This window comes from Indicator indicator, chromosome 30 (genome assembly GCF_027791375.1).
Source record: "Indicator indicator isolate 239-I01 chromosome 30, UM_Iind_1.1, whole genome shotgun sequence".
In the NCBI taxonomy this organism is placed as follows: Eukaryota; Metazoa; Chordata; class Aves; order Piciformes; family Indicatoridae; genus Indicator; species Indicator indicator.
In genome coordinates this window covers 7,257,670-7,278,393 of record NC_072039.1, presented here as the reverse complement: position 1 = coordinate 7,278,393, position 20,724 = coordinate 7,257,670, and the positions used below count along the sequence as shown (strand labels likewise).

The 20,724-nt window shown below is 45.8% G+C and overlaps 1 protein-coding gene across 1 annotated transcript; it reads left to right on the top strand.

Annotated features, from left to right (window-relative positions):
- Window positions 1-9,784: 9,784 nt before the first annotated feature.
- Window positions 9,785-17,846, top strand: RFC2 (replication factor C subunit 2). Its single transcript, XM_054394340.1, has 11 exons — window positions 9,785-9,906; window positions 10,618-10,687; window positions 11,315-11,356; window positions 12,158-12,264; window positions 13,424-13,525; window positions 14,522-14,622; window positions 14,960-15,117; window positions 15,489-15,554; window positions 16,018-16,098; window positions 16,427-16,540; window positions 17,713-17,846. The coding sequence occupies exons 1-11, from the start codon at window positions 9,785-9,787 to the stop codon at window positions 17,821-17,823; spliced, it is 1,074 nt and encodes a 357-aa protein (XP_054250315.1). The 3' UTR covers window positions 17,824-17,846.
- The last annotated feature ends 2,878 nt before the right edge of the window (window positions 17,847-20,724 follow it).

Here is a 20,724-nt window from a genome sequence, read left to right as displayed (position 1 = left end):
ATGAGCATTAGCCAGAGATGTGCTCTGAGCAAAAGAGAAAATCATGGCTAATTGAAGTTCAAATTGAAAGATTTAAACTCCTCGGTTACAAACTGCTTGAAACAAGGTATTACCAAGCCAGCTGTTGCTGGGGAGAGGCTGCAGACAGCACAGCTCAGGCTGGAAAGACTCACTAAACAAAACCCTTGGAGATGTTTCCTCTCTTCTCTGCTCTCCCTGCCTGTGAGGGCAGAGGCATCAGCAACCACAGCAATAAAAAGCAGTGGCCACACCAGCTGGCAGTGGTTTCCTTCCTTCATGGCTCCAGGAGGACAGCTCATATTTTATTCATGAAAAATAAGGCCTCTGGAGGTCTAAGCAAAAAAAAAAAAAAAAAAAAAAACAAAACCACACCAACAACAAAACCAACCCAACCAACCAACCAGGAAGTAACTATTTCTTGGGGGCACTCGGTGGCAAGCTGGCAAGTGTCCAGGACATCAAGAAGGAGAGGCGTGGGTGGAAGATGGAAGCATGAAAGCTGCCTTCCTACCAGCCTCACAGAGGGCATGCTGCACCCTGAATGTCCTGTGTGGTGACCCAGTGCAGCAGGGACAAACTCAGCTGCTGTCCTGCAGGGAAATGTGCACAGCAGGGTTGGTGTGGATGTGTACCAGGATGGGATCCCTCCAAGGCTTAAACCAAGAGAGGATCATATTCACCTCAACCATTTGCACAAGCTGTTGCTTGGAGTTCTCCAGGTGCTCTTTCTCCCCACGTGGCCACACTCCTCTCATGTCCTAAAAATAGAGGCTGTTTAGCAGCCTCTCAGAACAGGAGCACACCTGAGCTCAGAACCAGAACCTTCCTGAGGAAAGAGATCTTGTCTTCCGCACCCCACACAGCCAGACAGTCCTCTTCCATTTCCTTAGACCACCCTTAGTATAGAGAAGACAATCTTCTGCAATCCTTCAGTTGCTGAAGATGATCAATGTGGAGCTGCAGATATTAATTGCTGGCCACACAGAAGTGTCCTGTAAGCTCTGCTCCTGTGGAGCAACCATCAGCCCCCTCACAGCTCAAACCTGGTTGTTTCCAACTTCATAGCCTCACCATTAGGGCTGATTGCCTCTGAATTCTAATTATTTTGCACAGGACACTAAAAAAAGACCTTTCTGAGAAGTGTGATCTCCTCCTTGCAGATTTCTGTACTCTCCAAGGAAAGACCCAAAGCTACTTCTTACTTTCTGACAGACTCCTAAACGAGGATACGTGCAGGGGAAGATTTAAGGCTTAGGAATTACAACAGAAATGCAGCATTTTACATTAACACCCAGCCCTCATTGTTTTAATTACCTTCTAATGAATATTAGCCTCCAGAATATCTCCCCTGCAGGGCTGTGCAGATGAGAAACAAGTCAGAGCAGGGCAGCTGGAATAAAAGGAAAGTTAAAAACCAAGACAATAAAAAAAGAAAAAGAAAAAAAAAAAACAAAACACCAAACAACCAAACACCACACATCAGGAGAGGCAGCAAAGTATGCCCTGGGATGCAGCAGCCAACATTCATTTAATGATGCCAACATTTTATATCCAAAGCCTCCTTGGGTGGCAGTAAAACATATGGATTAATCATGGCATGTGGTGGGATTAGATAAAAGAGAAAGTCATATTTAAGGTGCTCTTTATGGTACGGAGGGAGAAGGGGAGGGAGAAATAATTCTCTATCAGTGGAAGCACCACCTAAGATTACTGTTGTAGAAAGGCATTTTTTAAACAACAAAACTCCCTAAAGACCCTCCCTAAATGAAATCCTGGTTTCATTCAAGTCCATGGGAATTTTCTTCTGCACTGCCACAGCACCAGGGCTACCCTCATTTAGGAGCTTGAAAATCCCACTCAACTGCCTTCAGATGCCTCCAGCATGCAAAACCCACTGGAATCTGAAGTTCAGGCAGGCAAGTTCTGAGATGTCATGAGAAAACTCAGCATTCAGAGCCAGGACACTCCTCTGCTCTTCAGCTTCCTGCAGTTTTTCCCTTGCCAAGGCATGGGCCCTCATCTCCCTCCTCAACAGAACTCAGCCACAAATATCTTGACACAGATTAGAACCAACCAACCCCCCCAAAAAAACCCCCAAACAAAACCCCAACCAAACAAAACCAATGACAACAAACAAAACCCAACCAACAACCCAAACCAACCAAACCAAAAACAAACCAAACAAAAACAACAAAGAAAAAACCCCCAAACAACCAAACCAAAAAGCAGACAAACAAACTCCAAACCAAACAACATAGAAAATCACCAACCCCCACACTTTAAAAACTCTGAGAATAATTTCAGTGCTCTAACCAGAAGCCAACAGAAGCAGATATTTTGCCAAAGCTCTTTAAAAGCTTTAAATCCCCTCACACCACAGATGTTTCTGCTAGGTGTGCTGTCAGGTAGCATCTGTCTGGGCCTCTGTGAGACTGATGATGATTACAGAGATCTTACACTTTATCCAGAGGGAGCCCAAAAGCATTGTGCAAAACCTGTCATGGTATGTAAAAGTATAAACATCTCTTTAAGCACCTGGATATCTGCTAAAGACAGCCTGTCAAATACATAATAAACAATCCCTAAGTAAGAAGAGGCTTCTCCAAGCCAGTTTTGACAGACACTTTCTATCCTGTGACTTGCAATGTTAATGCTGTACAAACAACCAAGGAAGAGGTCTGAAGCTCAGCTTTCATGCACCTAAAGTGCTCTTAGTTGCTTCCAATGCACGAAACAGAGGAGAGTGATGCAAGGATTTTCCCTTCCTGCTAAAGTTAAAGCTGCTTTGAGGAAGTGCAGGTGAAAAGGACTACAAAAGAAGGGCTACATAAGCTAACTTTGACTAGGCTGACTCTGGTGCTTTGACAGACCATTAAAGCAAGATTTACTGGCTACTAGATAAGATAACCCAACTGTCTCATTTGGTTTAAAACATCCTGTTCTTACACAGTGCTTAACTGAAATGACAAATTACTCTGCAGCTTAAGCAGAGCTCTTTTGACACTGGAGCTTACTGCCCTTCCCTGCTGTGTTTGTGTTGCAGAGGATCACCACCTCACAGTAGGTCAGCAGAAAAAGGGCAGCCTGGCTGCAGGGATATCAGAACTTTTCAAGAAGTGAGCCCATACCAGGGGATTGCTCCAAGCTGCCTGTGTTCAGACCTGCAGGTGAGGCTCTGATAGGATTTGTCCACAGAATCACAGAACTATTGAGGCTGGAAAAGACCTCTGAGATCATCAAGTCCAGCCTATGACTAACACTACAACATCAGCTTTCACTTGGAAAGGGGCAACATTCAGATGACTAATGCAGGAAAGAAAGCTTTTTCTCTCCTCACCCCCATTTCTCAGACTTCTGTGATAACTTGAGCACTGGAAACAATGAACAAGGAATGTCTTTAATCAGAGGATACACTGAACCTAATCAAGGCAAGGGGAATTTCATGAGGCAGCCCTAAATTTAGGGAGTTAGCCCAGGTGGAATGGAGCCTGGACTGCAGGGTAAACACCCAGAGGTTTACCTCCACAGGATTGTGCTGTCAGATCTCAATTGAACAATGCTTACTGGAGCTCAAGGTCCACCCAGTTCTAACCATGCAGTGCCAGCTAGTGCAGCACCCTGGGTTTGCTGGACTTTAACCCCATTAACCAGAACACACCTTCACCCAGTAATGCAGGGCTGCTTCCTCTCCATCCTCCCAGCCTCAGGAAAGGCTCCCATGCCATTTTCTCTTGGGACAGTCATAGTACTTATTTTGCAGCCACAAGAAGACATTTTAAGTCCTATTTTTCATTGCATATCTAGAGGCAAACCCACACCAAATATCTGGAGTAAAATTCACCTACACACACTGAGGTCTGAAGATAACAACCACATTTATTTTTGTCAGCTTTTTCCTCACTTCCTCTATTACAAGCAACCTACAGTCAAGCCAGACTAGAACCTTGCCTTAATCTTTTGCTAAATGCCTCCTTTATGTTTTAGGAATTTCTTGGTTTGGAATACTGCAGCTCTTCCCTCTGCTGTTTCTAAATCCACACTCTGCAAACTTGAAGGAATCCAGAGGGCTACAGCTTGGTAATTCTTAGGCTCTTGACAAACAACATTATTGCCTTTTCATCTTTTACCTTTAGAAAATGAGTTCAAATGAATGATATTTAACATTTATTTTGTTCCATTCAGCCAAACAAAGTCTCTGATCACGTTTTACCTAGCATTTAAGGGACTGGATAGAGATGAAATGGATTGCATCATGTCATGCAGCACCAGCTAGGGGCAGTCAGTGGAGAATATCCCCAAGCTGTTGATGTAAGGAATGAACACAAGAAAGCAGAAATGCTGGGTGCACTAAACAGGAGTATTGTGCTGTATGCTGGCTGCCCTGAGTCTGACCAAAAGTCAAGCAATACTGTAACTATCAGTCAAGTAAACTCCACTTTGTGTCAACTTCGTTGCAAATTACTTTTGAAGTTTCTGATAAACATCAATCAAGTCAGTCCACACTCCTAATATTATGAGAAATGGAGGCCAGGGAGAGCAGGTGTTACATCTGAAAACACAAACCAGGTGGCAGACTGGTAGAAGAATGGATGTCCCCAGACTGCTATTGGATGGTCATCAGAGTTTAGGTGACACAGCTCTCGAGTCACTGCTCTGGTTTTGCACCAGCTCAGGGCTGAGTCTTCAAGCAGAATGCCCACAGAGCCACCAGGTTCTTTCTTCTTCATCAAGACACACACTGCTCTAGCACCTATATTTGGCCACAGAAATTCATGGATTCATAGAAGGGTTTAGGTGGGAAGGGACCTTAAAGATCATCTAATTCCAACCCCCCTGCCATGGGCAGGAACACATGCAATGGCTTCCTCAGTGAACAGGAGCCTGTGTCCTCCCTGGTGGCAGCTGTTTGTGCAGACAGAACCCTGCTACAGTCACTGATGGTCACACAAGATCCTGACATGGAAAAGAAAAGATTCTGCTCTACACCAGCCCCAAGCTGCAGGTGCAAGCAGCAGAGTGCTCACAGGAGAAAGGCAGGGCAAGCACGAAGGATCATCCAGCTTTAGCAACAGCATTAGCAGTTAACAGTTGCATTTTGGCACCTAGGAAAACATACACCTAAAGGATTTACCTGGATCGGCAGTCAAAAGAGGACTGAATTCTAGGAGAAAGTCTGTTTTGGGTGACCCTGGGTGGCTCTCAATCCAGGTGTCCATACTCCCTCTACTGACTGGAGCTGTAAGCACAGGGCTGGGCTTGCACTGGACGCTCCATCTGCTTCCGATGTGCTAAAAAAAGAAAACAAAAAAGGAGGAAATTTCAATTACAGCATTAGCCTTAAGTATCCAAAGAGAGCAGGACTAGCAGGTCACTGCTTCCCAGTCCTTTTCTTGTAACCTGGTGTACTGCACAACAAATTACATTTTCTTCCTCAACACGCAGCTAAAAATCATAATGAAACTTCTCTGACTTAAAATTTAACTAAATCCACTCTTTTAAAAGCACTTTCAAGTGCTTATAGAAAAGAATTGTAAACATATGCAACATTAGGGTCTCCTGGTAGCAATAAGCTGAAGCTGATCTTTCCATTTAATCTGTCACCACAGCCTGTGACCTTCTAGCAGTATGGGTTTCCTAACTGCAGGCTAAGAAGCAGACTATAAGCATGCTGCTTATAATGCCCTGTGATAGCATTAAAAAAACATTTGGAGGTACTTAATGAAAATGGAAAAGGCAATGAGATGCTGTAAATAAAAGCTCTCAGGTAGCAGGGTGGGCAGATGTCATGCTGTATTTACCCAGACTGTTCTGCTGAGCTGCTGGGGCTCTGCAGCTACCAGAGATGCTAAGGAGAGAGGAAGGGTGAGGCAGTGGATGGGGAAATAAGCTGTGAGGTGGCTGTGTGCTGGTGGAGAGTGTGTGACCTCAGGCATTGGCACTGGAGAGGCTGCACCTCAAGTACCTGGTTCAGTTTTGGGCCCCTCACTCCAAGAAAGACATTGAGGAGCTGGAGTGTGTCCAGAAAAGAGCAACAATGCTGGGAGTGGTCTTGAACAGAAGTCCTAGGAGGAATGGCTGAGGGAGCTGAAGTTGTTCAGTCTGGAGAAGAGGAGGCTGAAGGGACACCTCATTGTTCTCTACCACTCCCTAGAAGAAGGTTGGAGCAAGGCTGGGGCCAGCCTCTTCTCCCAGGTAACAAGTGACAGAATATGAGGAAATAGCCTGAAGTTGCACTAGGGAAGGATTGGATACTAGGGAAAATTTCACCAAAAGGGGATCAGGCACTGGAACAGGCTGTCCAGGGATGTCACCATCCCTGCAGGTGTTTAAAAGACATTTAGATGAGGGACATGGTCTAACAGTTGTGTACAGGGAAACGGTAGGTTGTGCTTGGACTCAGTGGTCTTAAGGTCTTTTCCACCCAGGAAAAGAAATTTTAAATGGCACACATAACATTAGCTCAGCTCAGCACAGCTGTACCTCTGAGGTCTGTGGATAATATGCACATGAAGACTGGAGGGTGCTGTGATGCTACAAGAACAAATCAATACCCTGTGTGTACAATGTCATCCCTGGTTTTGCTCAAACAGCGCAAGCACAGCAGCTCTGCAGGAATCAGGGTCACTGCCAGTCTGAGTGCAGACATGTCAGGCCTCTGAAAGCTCCTAATACATGATGCCCTATTTCACAAAGCACCAGCCCAGCCTCCTTTCCAACCACCCTCTCATTACTTTCACTCCTGGTATTTGTAGCAGCACTGCTTTATGCGTTCAGCCTCACTGAGCACAAGATAAAATTGTTGCTAGCATCAGAATTCATTCCACTGTCTCCAGCCTAACAGTGTGAAAGGGAGAGTTGAGTGAACAGGGAGAACCCTCAAAGGGGACCACAGGCTCCACACTCCCAGCAGCAAGGCCATCTGTGCAGTGTGACCTATTTGTGGCTGCTAGCAGCAGCAGGCTGCAATAGGAGGTGACAGCTTTAACTGGGACCACAGGGCTGGGGGGAGAGGCAATGGATAGCCAGAGGAACTTTGCACTTCTCTTAACACTGTAACTGAAGATCTCAGCCCCTGGCCTTTCAGACCTGCTGGATAATGTACACTAGTGTTAGCCCCAGCAAGAACAGTGAGCTGACCTCACAGATTGAGCCCAAGAGCAGAATGCCCTTGAGTACAAAACAGTTCTCCCCTCCCTTTCCAAACCACTGGAGATAAGAAATTTTTTTCTGTATGGAATTTCATATTCTGTACTGAACATGCAGCACAAACACTGTTCACTAATGGCTGCCTAAAGTTAGTTTCCTCTCTTCTGCCTTCTGGATTTTACACTTCCCCCCACTCCCCCATCATCATTTCATCACTGTTGCTCTTTGCTGTCTTCAACTACTGCCTCACTTTAACATCTTTGCTAATTTCAACTTGCTGCTCACACTCAAAACAAGCCATCCTCATTTCACCAATCACAGCATGCAAAGCTGCAACTCTTTTGCCATAACTTCTGCATTTACCCAACCTGTTGCATTGGCCTTTGTTTTCCCTGCAGGGGCTACAGCATGAGCCCTTGACTGGAGCTGATCTAAGAGGAGGCTCCATCTGATTCTTAAAGGACTGTTCCCTATATCAAACACCTGCAGCTGGAACCTCCCTGCTCCTGGGATGACCACAAGCTTGCTATTTATTTCTCTGATGGTGATCTCCATTAGTAGTAGATGCTGTTTGAATATATTCAAGAGAAGCATTCTCCTTGCTAGATAAATCATTAACAAAAAGCCTTTATCTGCACTCTAGACTGTTCACAAACACTTAATAAGATTTTTCTATGGATCTTTTGGCGTGGGAGGGAGTCAGGCCAGAAAGAATAATCTTAAATTCAGGGTTATTCTCCTTTCAGGATAATACAGTACATCTGCATGCCTGTGTGGTCAGGCACTGTTGATTACACACCAAAAGAGTTCTGCCATCTCAGCACTGAATGTGGAATTCATTTTATCCTGGCTCTATCCTGTGATCTCCACAGACAGATTATAACAAAAGCAATTCACATATTTGGGGCTGATGGGCTTTAAAGCTCATTTAGGCTCAGGTCTGCTTGCCCACCTGCCAGACATCGTGATCAACAGTGTTCTGCCCTCAATGCTTGTTCTGTGCTTGGTAAACTGCAGAACCACTGTGAGTAAGGCAGTTCTTGTCCACACAGGGGCTGCAGCACTTTAGAAGACCATGCTCCAGAGAAACACACACTGCAACTGGTGCACACGTATCACAACATCTGTCATCAGGCTCTTCACAACAACTCTTGTGAGCAGCCTTTTTTACTGTCCTTCATGTGCTTATCAGACACAATCCTGCACATACTGTGGGAGAATTAATGCTGGCCAGGAAAATGATATCTTATCTAGAGGGTGGTACTGAGAGCACAACAACTGTTTCATTTGGCAAGAAACCAAAGCGTGTCCAGCATGTTGTGCTGGCAGACTTTTATGGCCAGCAGTGCTGCATGGAGCTGGAGTAATTCATTGTCTCATGTGGGGTTCTGCAATCCTAAGACAAGAGTAGCAAAGGGAGGCCGAGGTAGTAGAGGAGCAATGCATTCATCTGGTATAGGTGAGGAAAAGAATGCCAAGTGAGTAGCTTAGGATGCAAACGTAAATTCTGCTGCAAACAATCTGAATGCAAACAAACTCAACTGTCTCACCCTCCTATGCCACTTAATTGTGTTATTTAATTTTCAATTTTTCTTTTTCCCCAAAGCAGGCAAAGTTAATCCCCAGTTAATTCAGCCAGCTGTGTAAAGGCTACAGCTCACTCCAAATTTCACCCTTAAAAAACACTTACCCTGAAACCACTACAACCCACATAGAGCTACAGATAAATAAATATGCAAATGAAGATTATAAAGCTCTAACTACCCCACATAAAGGCTGAGATATGAGATTGCACTTTGTGTAAGGGAAACTTCACCCTCCAGAGCTTTAGAGCTTTACAAGAAACTCAGCAAATGCCATCACTGCGAGGCCACAGTCAGAAGCAGTGCCACAGGCTGAAGGCAATGCTTTCAACAGCAAATAGTCAAATGTGCCAACCTCAAAACACTGAGTAACAGGCACTGACGATAACATCAGAATGCAAATGCTGTGGCGAGTGATAGGAAGTTACTCATTTAGAAGAGCATCACCACTCACGTAGAGCCTCAAATGCAATTAGTTCCAAGTTCCCTGCCTCAGACCAGTCTTGAAAGCACTTCCCAAGCAACCAGAGCTGACTGAAGGACAGACAACAGACCCTCTGCTCACTCAGCTGACACCGATGTCAATGATGCTGTAGAGCATAAGCAGCGCTTCAAGGTGTACCAAGGCTCCAGGAACTACAGAAGCTTAAAACCGGTGCTGACACCCAAATTCTAACGGCAACCACACACCCCCGTTATAACGTAACTGCTCACGGCGTTTTGCAACCCATCTTTCATCGTTTTCATTTTACAGGGGGAAAGAATGGTAGCTAGAAGAAACACGCTACAGAACCGCCGAGCACAAGCGCCCCCAGCCGCGCTGTGAGCGGCCCCACGCCGCTCGCATAGCTGCCGACAGCCACACAACCCGCCAGGATGCACACACGGTGCCCACCTCAGCGACGTCTCCCTGTGCCGGGGAGGGAGCGTTCGACTCCCCCGCCCCGCCGGCCCTCGCCGGCCCGCCCCGTAAGGCGGGTCCGGGAGCACGGCCCGGCCCTCCCCGAGGCGGCAGGGAGACAGGCGGCGGCGGGATGGAGATGGAAGTGGAGGTCGTAGAGGACGAGAAGGCCGGACCCGCGGCAGGCGAGAAGCGGAGCTCTGCCGCCGCCCCAGGGACTTCTGCCGGGGGCAACGGCCATTACGAGCTGCCCTGGTGAGCGACGGAGGCAGCGCGGCCTGCCCAAAGAGACAGCGGCGGGCGAGGGAGCCATTGAGCGCATGCGAGGGGAAGGATGGAGGGGGAGCCGAGCGCCGTTGGTGCAGAGCTGGGCTGGGGTGGGGCTTGCCCTGGTACAGCCTATGGAGAGGTAGGGGCGGGGCCTGCTGTTGGCGGGAAGTCGGGAGGGTTGGTGCCGTTCATGGATGAGTCCTGCAGTGCGGGGCTGCCGCTGAGGGTATCGTGTGGGTAGGACCTGGCGGGCTGCGGGACCTGCATCTCAGTGGGAAGTACGGGGGTCCTGGCAGTGAGGAGAGCTCTGTTTACACCCCATAATTTATCTCGGAAGAGCTGCGGAGGGGGCAGAACGCGCTGAGCAACCTGGGGTGGAAATCAAGAAGGCCCTGTCCGGTCCAAAGTGAGCCCTGTGTTAACCATGGCATCTCCCTTTAGCCCTGTCATACCAGCCTGAGGCACCAAACTCGTGTCTGAGTACAGTATCCTTGAATTCCTTACGTATTTAAAGCACCCTTTCAGGAATTACTGTTGTGGAACACTGTGCTTAGCAATGAGGGGGAACCCTGCAGCGTTTGCACTGAAGACACATCAAGTCACCTCTGTCCCATGTGTCTTAAGATGATCCTCAGTGTAAAACGCTGTTAAAGTTTTCTGAGACATACTGAACTGCGTGGGGTTTTCCTTTTACAGGGTGGAAAAATACAGACCCATGAAGCTATGTGAAATAGTTGGAAATGAAGATACAGTGAGCAGGCTGGAGGTGTGTAGCTGTCCCTTCTCTTCTGTTAGGGCTTAGCTCTAAACACCAATTCTGCATAGATCCACAGACCAGTAAAAAGAATTTTGTCCTTTTACATCCATAATTGAGCAAGTGGGAAAATACTTCCTGACATACTTAAGAAATTCCTTATTTTAGGATGTGTTTGAAGGAAATCATGCCTTTTCGAGTTGGGATGTTGTTTAAATTGGCCCTGGTTTGATACAACTTGGGAAATTTGTAGCTGTTGTAGTAACACTGTTTCAATGAACAAATAAATAACTACAGAAAGATAAATACAACATTTTCTGTAAGAAAAATACTTTCTTTGACTAGTTTATTTGTGAACACAAGTGTTAGTTAACAGAAAATTTATACTGGCAAACATAGATGACAAGGAAAAGCAAGAGTACTAAAGATCTGTGGGATTAAGTGCTTTTAGTTTCTTTCATACTATTCTAGAGACTGACTTCTAACAGTTCAATTAAAACACATGAAAGCAACCAAGGTTCAAAACATAAAAGCAGGAGGAAAGAAAACTGTAGCTTTGCATCTCATTATTGACATAAAATTGGAAAGTGTCTGCTCCTGCTCTTCTATATAATTTTTACAATTTTTATTCTTTCATAGGTCTTTGCCAAAGAGGGAAATGTACCAAATATTATAATTGCTGTGAGTATTGCTGTGTTTTACTGTGCTTCACTGTGCTGGTCCTGCCTTCTGAAATCTAGCCACAGTAGCCTCCTGGTATGGATTTGCATTGTGCCTGAATGTGTTGCTAGGAGAGATGTGGATTGTCTGGTCACAGAGCAGTGTTTTTGGCAGAATGCACAGATTGATAGAATCCTCCTAATCTCCAGTCTAAATCTGCCCTCCTCAAGCTTCAATTCACTCCCTTTCATCCTATCACTACAAGCCCTTGTAAAAAGTCCCTTCCCAGCTTTCTTGTAGCCCCCTTCAGGTACTGGAGGGCTGCTGTACGGTCTCCCTGCAGCCTTCTCTTCTCCAGGCTGAACAGCTCCAACTTTCTCAGCCTGTCCCCATACAGGAGGTGCTTCAGCCCTCTGATCATCTTCATGGCCTCCTCTGGACCCACTCCATCTGAGGGCACCAGAGCTGGATGCAGTGCTCCAGGTGGAGTGTCACCAGAGCAGAGGGGCAGAATCCCCTCCCTCAGCCTGCTGGTCACACTGCTTTTGATGCAGCCCAGGACACAGCTGCATTCTGGGCCAGACAGTGAACAGCTTTCTGCTAAAACCTGTTCTGTCCCTTGGATACCTCCTGAAGCGTGTTTTGTGCTTCTCCCTGAAGCGTTTCTCTCCTCTATTGGAAGCAGGATCCTGAGCTCAGGCAGCCTCTAGTCTGACATCTTCTCTGCAGTTCCTGTTTTTCATGACTGGGGAGCATTGTAGAGAGTAGAGCTTAGAAAATGACATTCAACTTATCAGCAATTGTTGCATTTTGTGTTTCTAGGGTCCCCCAGGAACAGGTAAAACCACCAGTATCCTCTGCTTGGCTCGAGCTCTGCTAGGTCCTGCACTAAAGGATGCTGTTTTGGAGCTGAATGCCTCAAATGACAGGTGAGGATGAATGAACCTTTTCAAACTTTGAAGCAGCAAGTATCCCTTTTTATCTTTAGTTCAACTCAGGCAAGTATGATAGGCTTAAAGCCTCCAGTCCTTATTTTATTGCAGTTTTTCCAACTAAAAAACAATCTTTGGTGTCCACCCATCAACACAGATGTTATTACTTGATGTTTTGATACTTTTGTACACAAACATATGAACATATGACGTGCAGAATCCAGAATGGTTTGTTTTGCTTGAATTTACTTCAAAGAATTAAGTTCCTTGCATTCAGGATCCTCCTCAGAATGAAAACTGAACAAGTTGTTTGTAATGGAACTCTTCAATGCTTAAAGAAAAAAAGTGGAGTGATAGAAATTAGCACTGTAAAGGCAGTTGGGGATTCAAGTGTAGGATAAGGGTGCTGAGTGTGTAGAGGACACTGACTTTACTGCAAGGCACTAAAGGCTTAGCGTATTTCCCAAGTTCCTGAAGTATTCTGAAGACATTTCCTTGAGGGTTGATCATGAGTGCAACACATTTTACCTGCCTTTGTTCATACCATTTCTAGCAGAGCTATAGAATCACAACATTCATTTCCTAAACAGAAGATAAAGAGTAAAACCTTTTACTTTTAAGGGCAAGTTTTGTTGGAACTCTGTCTAGGAAATCACCATTGCTGTGCTAAAGCAATGCAGTCTATCCAGCTGGTTTGCTCCTCTGAGTTAGGGCTGGGTATGTGGCTGTAGCTTTGTGAAGGACTAGCAAAGCAATCTTAGATGCTTCTGCCCTTGAATTATGTCCCCTAGCTTGTGCCAAACAGAAGTCATTTTGGGGCAGTACTGCAAGTAAGGTCACTGATAATACACATTATCAGTGACATACACACTGCTATTGTTATTATATCTCCATATATCTCTACATATCTATATATATACTGCCAGTGTTAAATTATTTTTCCAAAGCCCCCAAAAATGAGAAGAATTGGTGTTCACATACAGCCTGCCTTCCAGCATGGCTTCACAGCACTTAACACCAGCACAGCTGAAGGGGCAGGAACAAACAGTGGCAGAATAGAGAGCTCAGGAATGCTTCAGCCACTCTGGCTCCTGGATAAAATCTCTTTATGTAATTTCACCCAGCTGATCCTGAATTGCTTGCACTCTTGTTCCAGAGGCATTGATGTGGTGAGAAACAAAATCAAAATGTTTGCCCAGCAAAAGGTCACACTTCCAAAAGGTCGGCATAAAATAATCATCCTCGATGAAGCAGACAGGTAGGTTGTTAGTAACCTTAGCTGCTACATGCAACGTGTTGATCTGTCCTCTCTGCATCTTAGATGGTTAAATAATCTGTTAGGAAATAACTATGCATTGAACAGTGTTATTATGAGATTGCTTATCACAGTCTCACAGTATATCAGAGGTTGGAAGGGACCTCAAGAGATCATCAACCCCCCCTGCCAGAGCAGGATCACTTAGGGTAGTCCACACAGGAATGCATCCAGGTGGGTTTGGAAAGTCTCCAGAGAAGGAGATTCCACAACCCCCCTGGGCAGCCTGTTCCAGTGCTCTGTCACCCTCACTGTAATGAAGTTTCTCCTCATATTGAGGTGAAATCTTCTGTGTTCAAGTTTGAAGCCATTGTTCCTTGGCTTATCACTGTGAACCACCCAGAAGAGCCTGGCCCCCTCCACTTGACACCCACCCCTCAGATATTGATAGACATTGATCAGATCCCCTCTCAGTCTTCTCAAGACTAAATAGCTCCAGGGATCTCAGTCTCTCTTCATAGGGGAGGTACTCAAGTTCCCTAAGCATCCTCGTGGCTCTCCATTGGATTCTCTTACATCAAGCAGAGACCGTTCCTGCAAAGGAGATGCTAAAAAGTTAAACCCTTGGTGATTTAGCTGGATATGAAGCAGCATCTTCCAGTTTACTGGCTCTTTCCCCCTGGAAAAGAGTCTGGCTCACTTAGGCTGTTTCACTGGATGAAAAGAGGCCATTCTCTTCCATCTGCAGTGTTCTTAGCAGTGTTTTTCAGAGTGTTGGTTTATTCTTGCATGTTAGCTGTGTGCAGGTCTCGGTGCCTGCATTGCAGGATCGTTTGTTCACGTGGCTAGGGAAAGCTGCTTAGTTTATCCTGCCAAAGCATCAAGTCGTTTACAGAGCAGTGCTTAATATCATTAAACCCTCAAGCTTCTGTAAAAATAGTTACTAGGCTGCACCTATAAGCCAATGAAGGGCAAAATCTGTCCTCTTTTCTCCCCCAGCATGACAGATGGAGCACAGCAAGCGCTGAGAAGAACAATGGAAATCTATTCCAAAACAACGCGCTTCGCGCTCGCCTGCAATGCCTCTGACAAGATCATAGGTAAAGTGCTGCCTGGCCCCAAGAGCTTTTGTCTTATGCTCTCCAGACCACTGGCTAACCTCCAAGGCAGTCTTCAGAAATACCTTGGACCTGATCCTTGCAAGAAACCATGGTAGTTCTGAACAACCAAACCACATCTGGGCTCAACAAAAGGACTAGAGCCATTATGTATGCTTAAGGAGATGCTCTATTCTGTCTGCAGCTGACATGTTCTTCTTTAAAAGAAGACAAGTGGAGAGCTGGAAGCTGAGATGTCTTTTTCCAAGATGAAAACAAATGTTTTTTGGGTTTTTTTTGAGAAGAGAGGGGAATGCTAATGACACATCTCTGTCCTCAGAGCCCATTCAGTCCCGGTGTGCAGTGCTGCGTTACACCAAGCTGACAGATTCACAGATCCTTGCAAGGCTACTGAAAATTGTGGAGAAAGAGGATGTGCCATATACAGATGATGGACTAGAAGCCATTATCTTCACAGCCCAAGGAGACATGAGACAGGTAAGAGGAGAAAGGCAATGAAACAAAGATTTCTGATTAAAGCAAAGAAACCTTTGAATTGTGGTTCTTGAGGATTTATCTTTGGAGAGGTAAAGCAAGGGGGGTGTGACCTGTGGCACAAAAATAACTAAACTATTTGGTTTTGTGAGGTTTTAGGGTGGATGTGCTCCTTAAAAGTGAACTGGGGGGAACTGGGTACCAAATTTCTGGGTGGGAAGCAAAGTCTTTGCACGTTTGTGGTTACTCTGCTGCTTAATTGAAAACTGTTTATTTGGCATCGGTTTCTGAAAAGTGTTATTTTCATCCTGAAGAGGGGAGTGAGAAGTAGAGCACTGCAGAAAATAAATGAAGTCTTGTTTTTAATTTCACAGGCATTAAACAACTTGCAGTCCACATATTCTGGCTTTGGCTTTATCAACAGTGAAAATGTCTTTAAGGTTAGTAATAATGTAAAGCAGTGGTGCTTGAAGTTCAACACCACAGCTGCGTGAGGCCTTTGGTTAGACATCTGAGCCAGTGTGCAGACAGCAGTGGGCTGTAGGGAAAGGGAGACAGCCTTTGGAGGAGAGTGTGCCTTTGGAAAAGGGAGAGAGCACTGGCAGTGCCTAACAGCATGGCTGAGACTTTGTGGCTTTCCAGCTCTCTCAAAGCACACAACTGCTGGGAAATTTCACAGTGGTATCTTTGGAATCTCTTACTTGGGTGTTCTCATTTCATGCTGTTGAGTCTGCCACAGCAGGATAGCTGAGCAGTCAGATTACATAAAATTTAATCTGTATTACAGAATGTGTCTGATTCAGTGCTTAACTCTGAAAGTACTTCAGCCTGCTGAAGATAGCAGGCAGGGGCTTAATATAGGGTCCTGCTATTTTGAAATGCAACATTTCTCTTTGGTTACAGGTATGTGATGAGCCTCATCCCCTGCTTGTGAAAGAGATGATACAGCACTGCACAAATGCAGATATAGATGAAGCATACAAGGTTGGTTTCATCTGTTGTGTCTGCACAAGCACACTTTTTCCCTACAGAACTCTTGTTTGGTTTGGGGAATTCACAGTGTGTGTTGTTTCTTCTTAAGATAAGGGCAGTACCATGCAGGTGAGATGAATTAAATCCTTTTTATGCAGGACTCTGTTCAGATGACTGAGCCAACAAGCAGAAAGCCAAACTGCACTGAAATCACTTGCTGAACAATTCAAGTTCCCAGACAGTTCCAGTAGTAACATACAGCTGTTCCAGAAGTGAATATACTTGACTCACCTGCTGATAGCTTTTGCAGATAAATGAAGGCTTATTCTTGCCTCCACAGATCCTTGCCCACCTGTGGCGACTTGGATACTCTCCAGAAGATGTCATTGGCAACATCTTCCGTGTGTGCAAAACCTTTCAGATGCCAGAATATCTCAAACTGGAATTTATCAAGGTCAGTGCTAACCTAGCTCCTGGTGAGGTCTTTTGGACCTTTGTAAGAGGATGTGATCATAGTGATCCATAGTAGAGGGCCAGCCTCAGGGTTTTCTGTTTGAGATTTGCCATATGTTAGTGCTAAAAAAAAAAAAAAAAGTATTTTTTATCTTCTTATTACCTCTTTCTTTCCCACACTGCATCATCAGTTTGTCAGTAAGAAAGGGCACCTGACATTTAAAATCTAACCACCCACAGAAGTGCCAGAAGTCACTTCAGTGATCAACTAGAATGAATAGCAAACATAATGCTGGCTGAATTAGTTACATCAAAGCCTCAAAATAACTCCTTGAGAACTTTCTTCAGGTGCAGACTTGATTTTAGTCCAACAGATCATAAAATGTTAAATTGTATTAACAGCCAGGTGACAAGTGGTAAAGATTTCAAACCTGCCCTCTAATAGATGCACCTTACACAAAGAAAATGGGGAAACAGGGGCTTTGATTATAAAAACAAAAAAGAAGGCAGAAAAGCCTTCTGGTTGGTCTTCTGGATGGACTTCTCTGAGGTGTTGGAAGGTGTCCAGAGAAGGGCCATGAGGATGATCAGAGGGCTGGAGCTCCTCTGCTATGAAGACAGATGGAGAGAGTTGGGGCTGTTCAGTCTGGAGAGGAGAAGGCTCCAAAGAGACCTTCTTCTGGCTTTCCAGTATCTGCAGGGGGCTCCAAGAAAGCTGAGGAGCAACTTTTTAAGGTGTCAGGTAGTGATAGGACTGGGGGGGATGGAACAAAACTAGAAGTGGGAAGATTCAGATTGGATGTTAGGAAGAAATTCTTCCCCATGAGGGTGGTGAGACACTGGCACAGGTTGCCCAAGGAGGTGGTGGAAGCCTCATCTCTGGAGGTTTTTGCAGCCAGGCTGGATGTGGCTGTGAGCAACCTGATCTGTGTAAGGTGTCCCTGCCCATGGCAGGGGAGTGGAACTGGATGATCCTTGAGGTCCCTTCCAGCCCTAACAATTTTATGATTCTATGAAGTTCAAGTGACTGAAGTTGATCTCAGCAGTAAAGCTATTTCTGTTTAGTCATTAGTCACACTATACATCAAGTTAGGTTGATGGTGGGACTCAATGACCTTAGAGGTCTTTCCCAGCTGAACCAATTCCATGACTTTCCCCTGTGTTTCTCACCAGGAGATTGGGTACACTCACATGAAGATAGCAGAAGGTGTGAACTCGCTCTTACAAATGGCTGGACTGCTGGCCAGGCTGTGTCAGAAGACCACAGCCCCTGCAGCCAGTTAGGTGTTGCACCAAGCTGAAACCTGCCTTCTGGACAGTGAAGGTCTGGTGGGAAAGGGCTGCAGCTCCCTGTGTGTCCTGACTTCCTGCCTGCAGGGAGCCTTTGGTTTTGCTACATGGCAGAAGTATAGCCAAGTTCCATTGTAAAAACATTTTGTACTTTTTTTCTGTTTAGACTAATAAAGTTTTAAAATTTACTCTGACCCAAGAACTCTTAGATGTTGTATAACCCAGGTAGAAGAGAGAACTGTGACAGCCAGATCTGTTTAGTGCACTCAAAACTGCTCTTGTCAGTAGTGCCAAGACTTAACAGGAGAAACAAAAACTGAATCCCACTCTTGGTTGACTACACTTCAAGCCTGGCCATGAGTGATGGTCTGATCACCACCAAGAAGGAAAAAAAAATTGCACAAAGTAGGACAATTAATGAAGTTGTAAGGGAGGCATGCTGAGCAGTGCCACTCCTGGCTGCTGTTTATATGTTGTGCTTAAAGGAGGTGTCTTCAGCAAGCATCTTACACAGGCCTTAGTGGTGCCTGCTGTTCATTCTGGATACTTCTGTGCAATGTGACCACCTTCTGGGATGCTCTGTTTTTGAGGTCCCCTCTCTTTTCTTGCTTGTCCAGGTGAGCTCATGCCATTTTGCTATAGTTTCAGCATACCAGAAAGCTACAGCATTGTTCTTTCCTCTCTGTTCAGTTTTGGAAACCACCTTGCCAGTGCAGATGAGCAATGAAGTGTGAAATGCAGAGTGACAGCAAAAGCAAGTTGAATTTGATCACCTCCCTATCAGACATCAGAGCCAGCTTAGTGTAATTAAACATGGTCTGGTTGCAGCAAACAAAACATGGTAGAGGTACAAGTTCCTTGTGCTTGCACTTCACCCTGCCCATTCTGTTGTCACTTTCCACCCCAGGTGTTCAGTTGCCCACTCCACAGCTGTCTCAGTGCCAAATTGATCTTCACTGGCAGCATTATCAGCTCCAGTCTAAAGCCTGGCCCCTGAGCTGAAGCTGGCTGGTTACACCTTCCATTGCTCACCTCAGGGACAAGGTTTCAACAGCAGGAGCTGCTGGCATCATAAATGGCCTGGTCAAGACTATCTGCAGCTCTTGACAGAACTTGAAGTCAACCTTTTTTAATTCAAAGTGCAGGAGAGCCAGATAATTGAGAGCCAAAGCACAGACACATTTCAGCCTGCTCCCAGATGGAATAAAGCAAACAGCTCTTAGAGTAATGGCTGCAACACTCCATTTATTGAGCTCACCTTTTGGTCCCTAGCCAGGGAACTGTTATTACCAGCACAAACACTATTCAATAGGCAGCTAAGAATGGAGCATTAAGGATCTTAAACTGCTGAGTTCCCTGCAGGCATCACCACAGCATTTGTCCCTCTGAACTTAACCAAAGCAGTGCCTTGTCTGGCTGGCTGGGTTGGTGCCAGTGAAAGGGTGAGGAAGAGAGGGTGACAGTTCCTGTTCCTCCCTGGTTTAAGTGGTTTGCACTGTATTTCAGTGGCTGTTTTCAGCTCCACTTTGGAGCAGATTCTTTTCTGCAGCGCTGAGGGAACACAATCACACTGTTCCTGAGAAGAGGAACAGTATGGGTCTGAGGACACCAACGCAGCCAGCTCTGCCAAAGGTGCTTGCTCAGCCTCTCCAAGGGCAGAGCTACCCTTTCTGGCAGCTTGCTAAGGCTTCCCAGCTCCATTTGAGAGCCTCACCAGTGCCAAAACTGCTTTTCTAACGTGTCTTAAATTGAAAACAGGAAGTGAATTGCTCACTTGGCTGCCTACCTAATGTGAGGAGGGAGATACATGGACCCAGGGGAGATCTCGTTTCTCCTTGCATTATGTTCAGACAACACAGGATTGGGCACTTTTGGGCTGAGCAGCAGAAATGGTTGCACACCTGAGAATAAACCCTGAATGAACACACAGGTATGTCCTCACCTGCTGCAAAGTCAAACCATCAGGGGTTTCAGAGCAAGCCTGCAATAACATCAATGAACATTCTCCTAGCAGTCCCTGGCTCTCTTCCAACGTAATTAGATCGCTGGCTGAAAGCACTTCAGGAGCTTTACAGAGCTGAGAAAGGATTTACCCCTTGCTACAGCTGTCCTGGAAAGCTGCAAGAGGAAGGATGATGCTCTACATCCAGCTGCTGTCCTGCCTGCTTTGGCTTCACAACATTCACACTCAGGTTTAGGCAGTGGAGGAGCCTAGCACCAGGAAAATGTCATTGTTCTGATCCACCTCCCTGCTTAGCAAGGAGAGCAGCACATCTAGTGCCTGGCTGTGCACACACCTAACAGCTAGAACCTTCTGGGAGCTCTGTAGCTGGATCTGTTGCTGTGTGCCAAGGATCCTTTACTGCTGCTAATCTCCTAATCATTTAAATGCTTCCTCTGGTTCCAAGGTGAATCACCAGTAGCTGTAACATCACTGCATATCACTGAAAACAAAGCTCATCCTCCCCTCCTGCAACAAATCCACAGCCTGCAGCACTGATGGATGGGAAGTGGGAGCTTCTTCAGGTGCTGAATGGGTCACCAAAGATGGCAGTGTCATGGCCCTGCCAGAGCAGTCACATTGTTTAAGGCATGAAGGCATCTCCTCATCTCCTTGCCTGTCTGTGAGCCTGTGCAGAGCCAGGGCAGGCTATGGCTGTCACCATCTCTGCTCCAGGCTCACTGGGACACCACTGTCCCACACCTGTCAAACTGCAGAGCATTTCAACATCAGGAAACCAGAGGGCTGGGCTGGGAGGAGCTGGGCCAGGTAGAAAGCAAGTGTAGCCCCCTGTGTGTGTAGATCCCTGAAGCACACTAGATTTTGTCCCTTGTAGGAGTCCCCTGGAAGCAGGAACAAATGCATCTGTAGGTGCTAAAGTAAATCCTCTTCTA

Excerpts from the sequence above, each read along its gene's own strand:
- RFC2 (XM_054394340.1), top strand. The coding sequence starts at position 9,785 with ATGGAGATGGAAGTGGAGGTCGTAGAGGACGAGAAGGCCGGACCCGCG. Across the intron at positions 10,688-11,314 it reads ATACAGTGAGCAGGCTGGAG|GTCTTTGCCAAAGAGGGAAA; the intron begins GTGTGTAGCTGT and ends ATTCTTTCATAG. Across the intron at positions 16,541-17,712 it reads TCAAACTGGAATTTATCAAG|GAGATTGGGTACACTCACAT; the intron begins GTCAGTGCTAAC and ends GTTTCTCACCAG.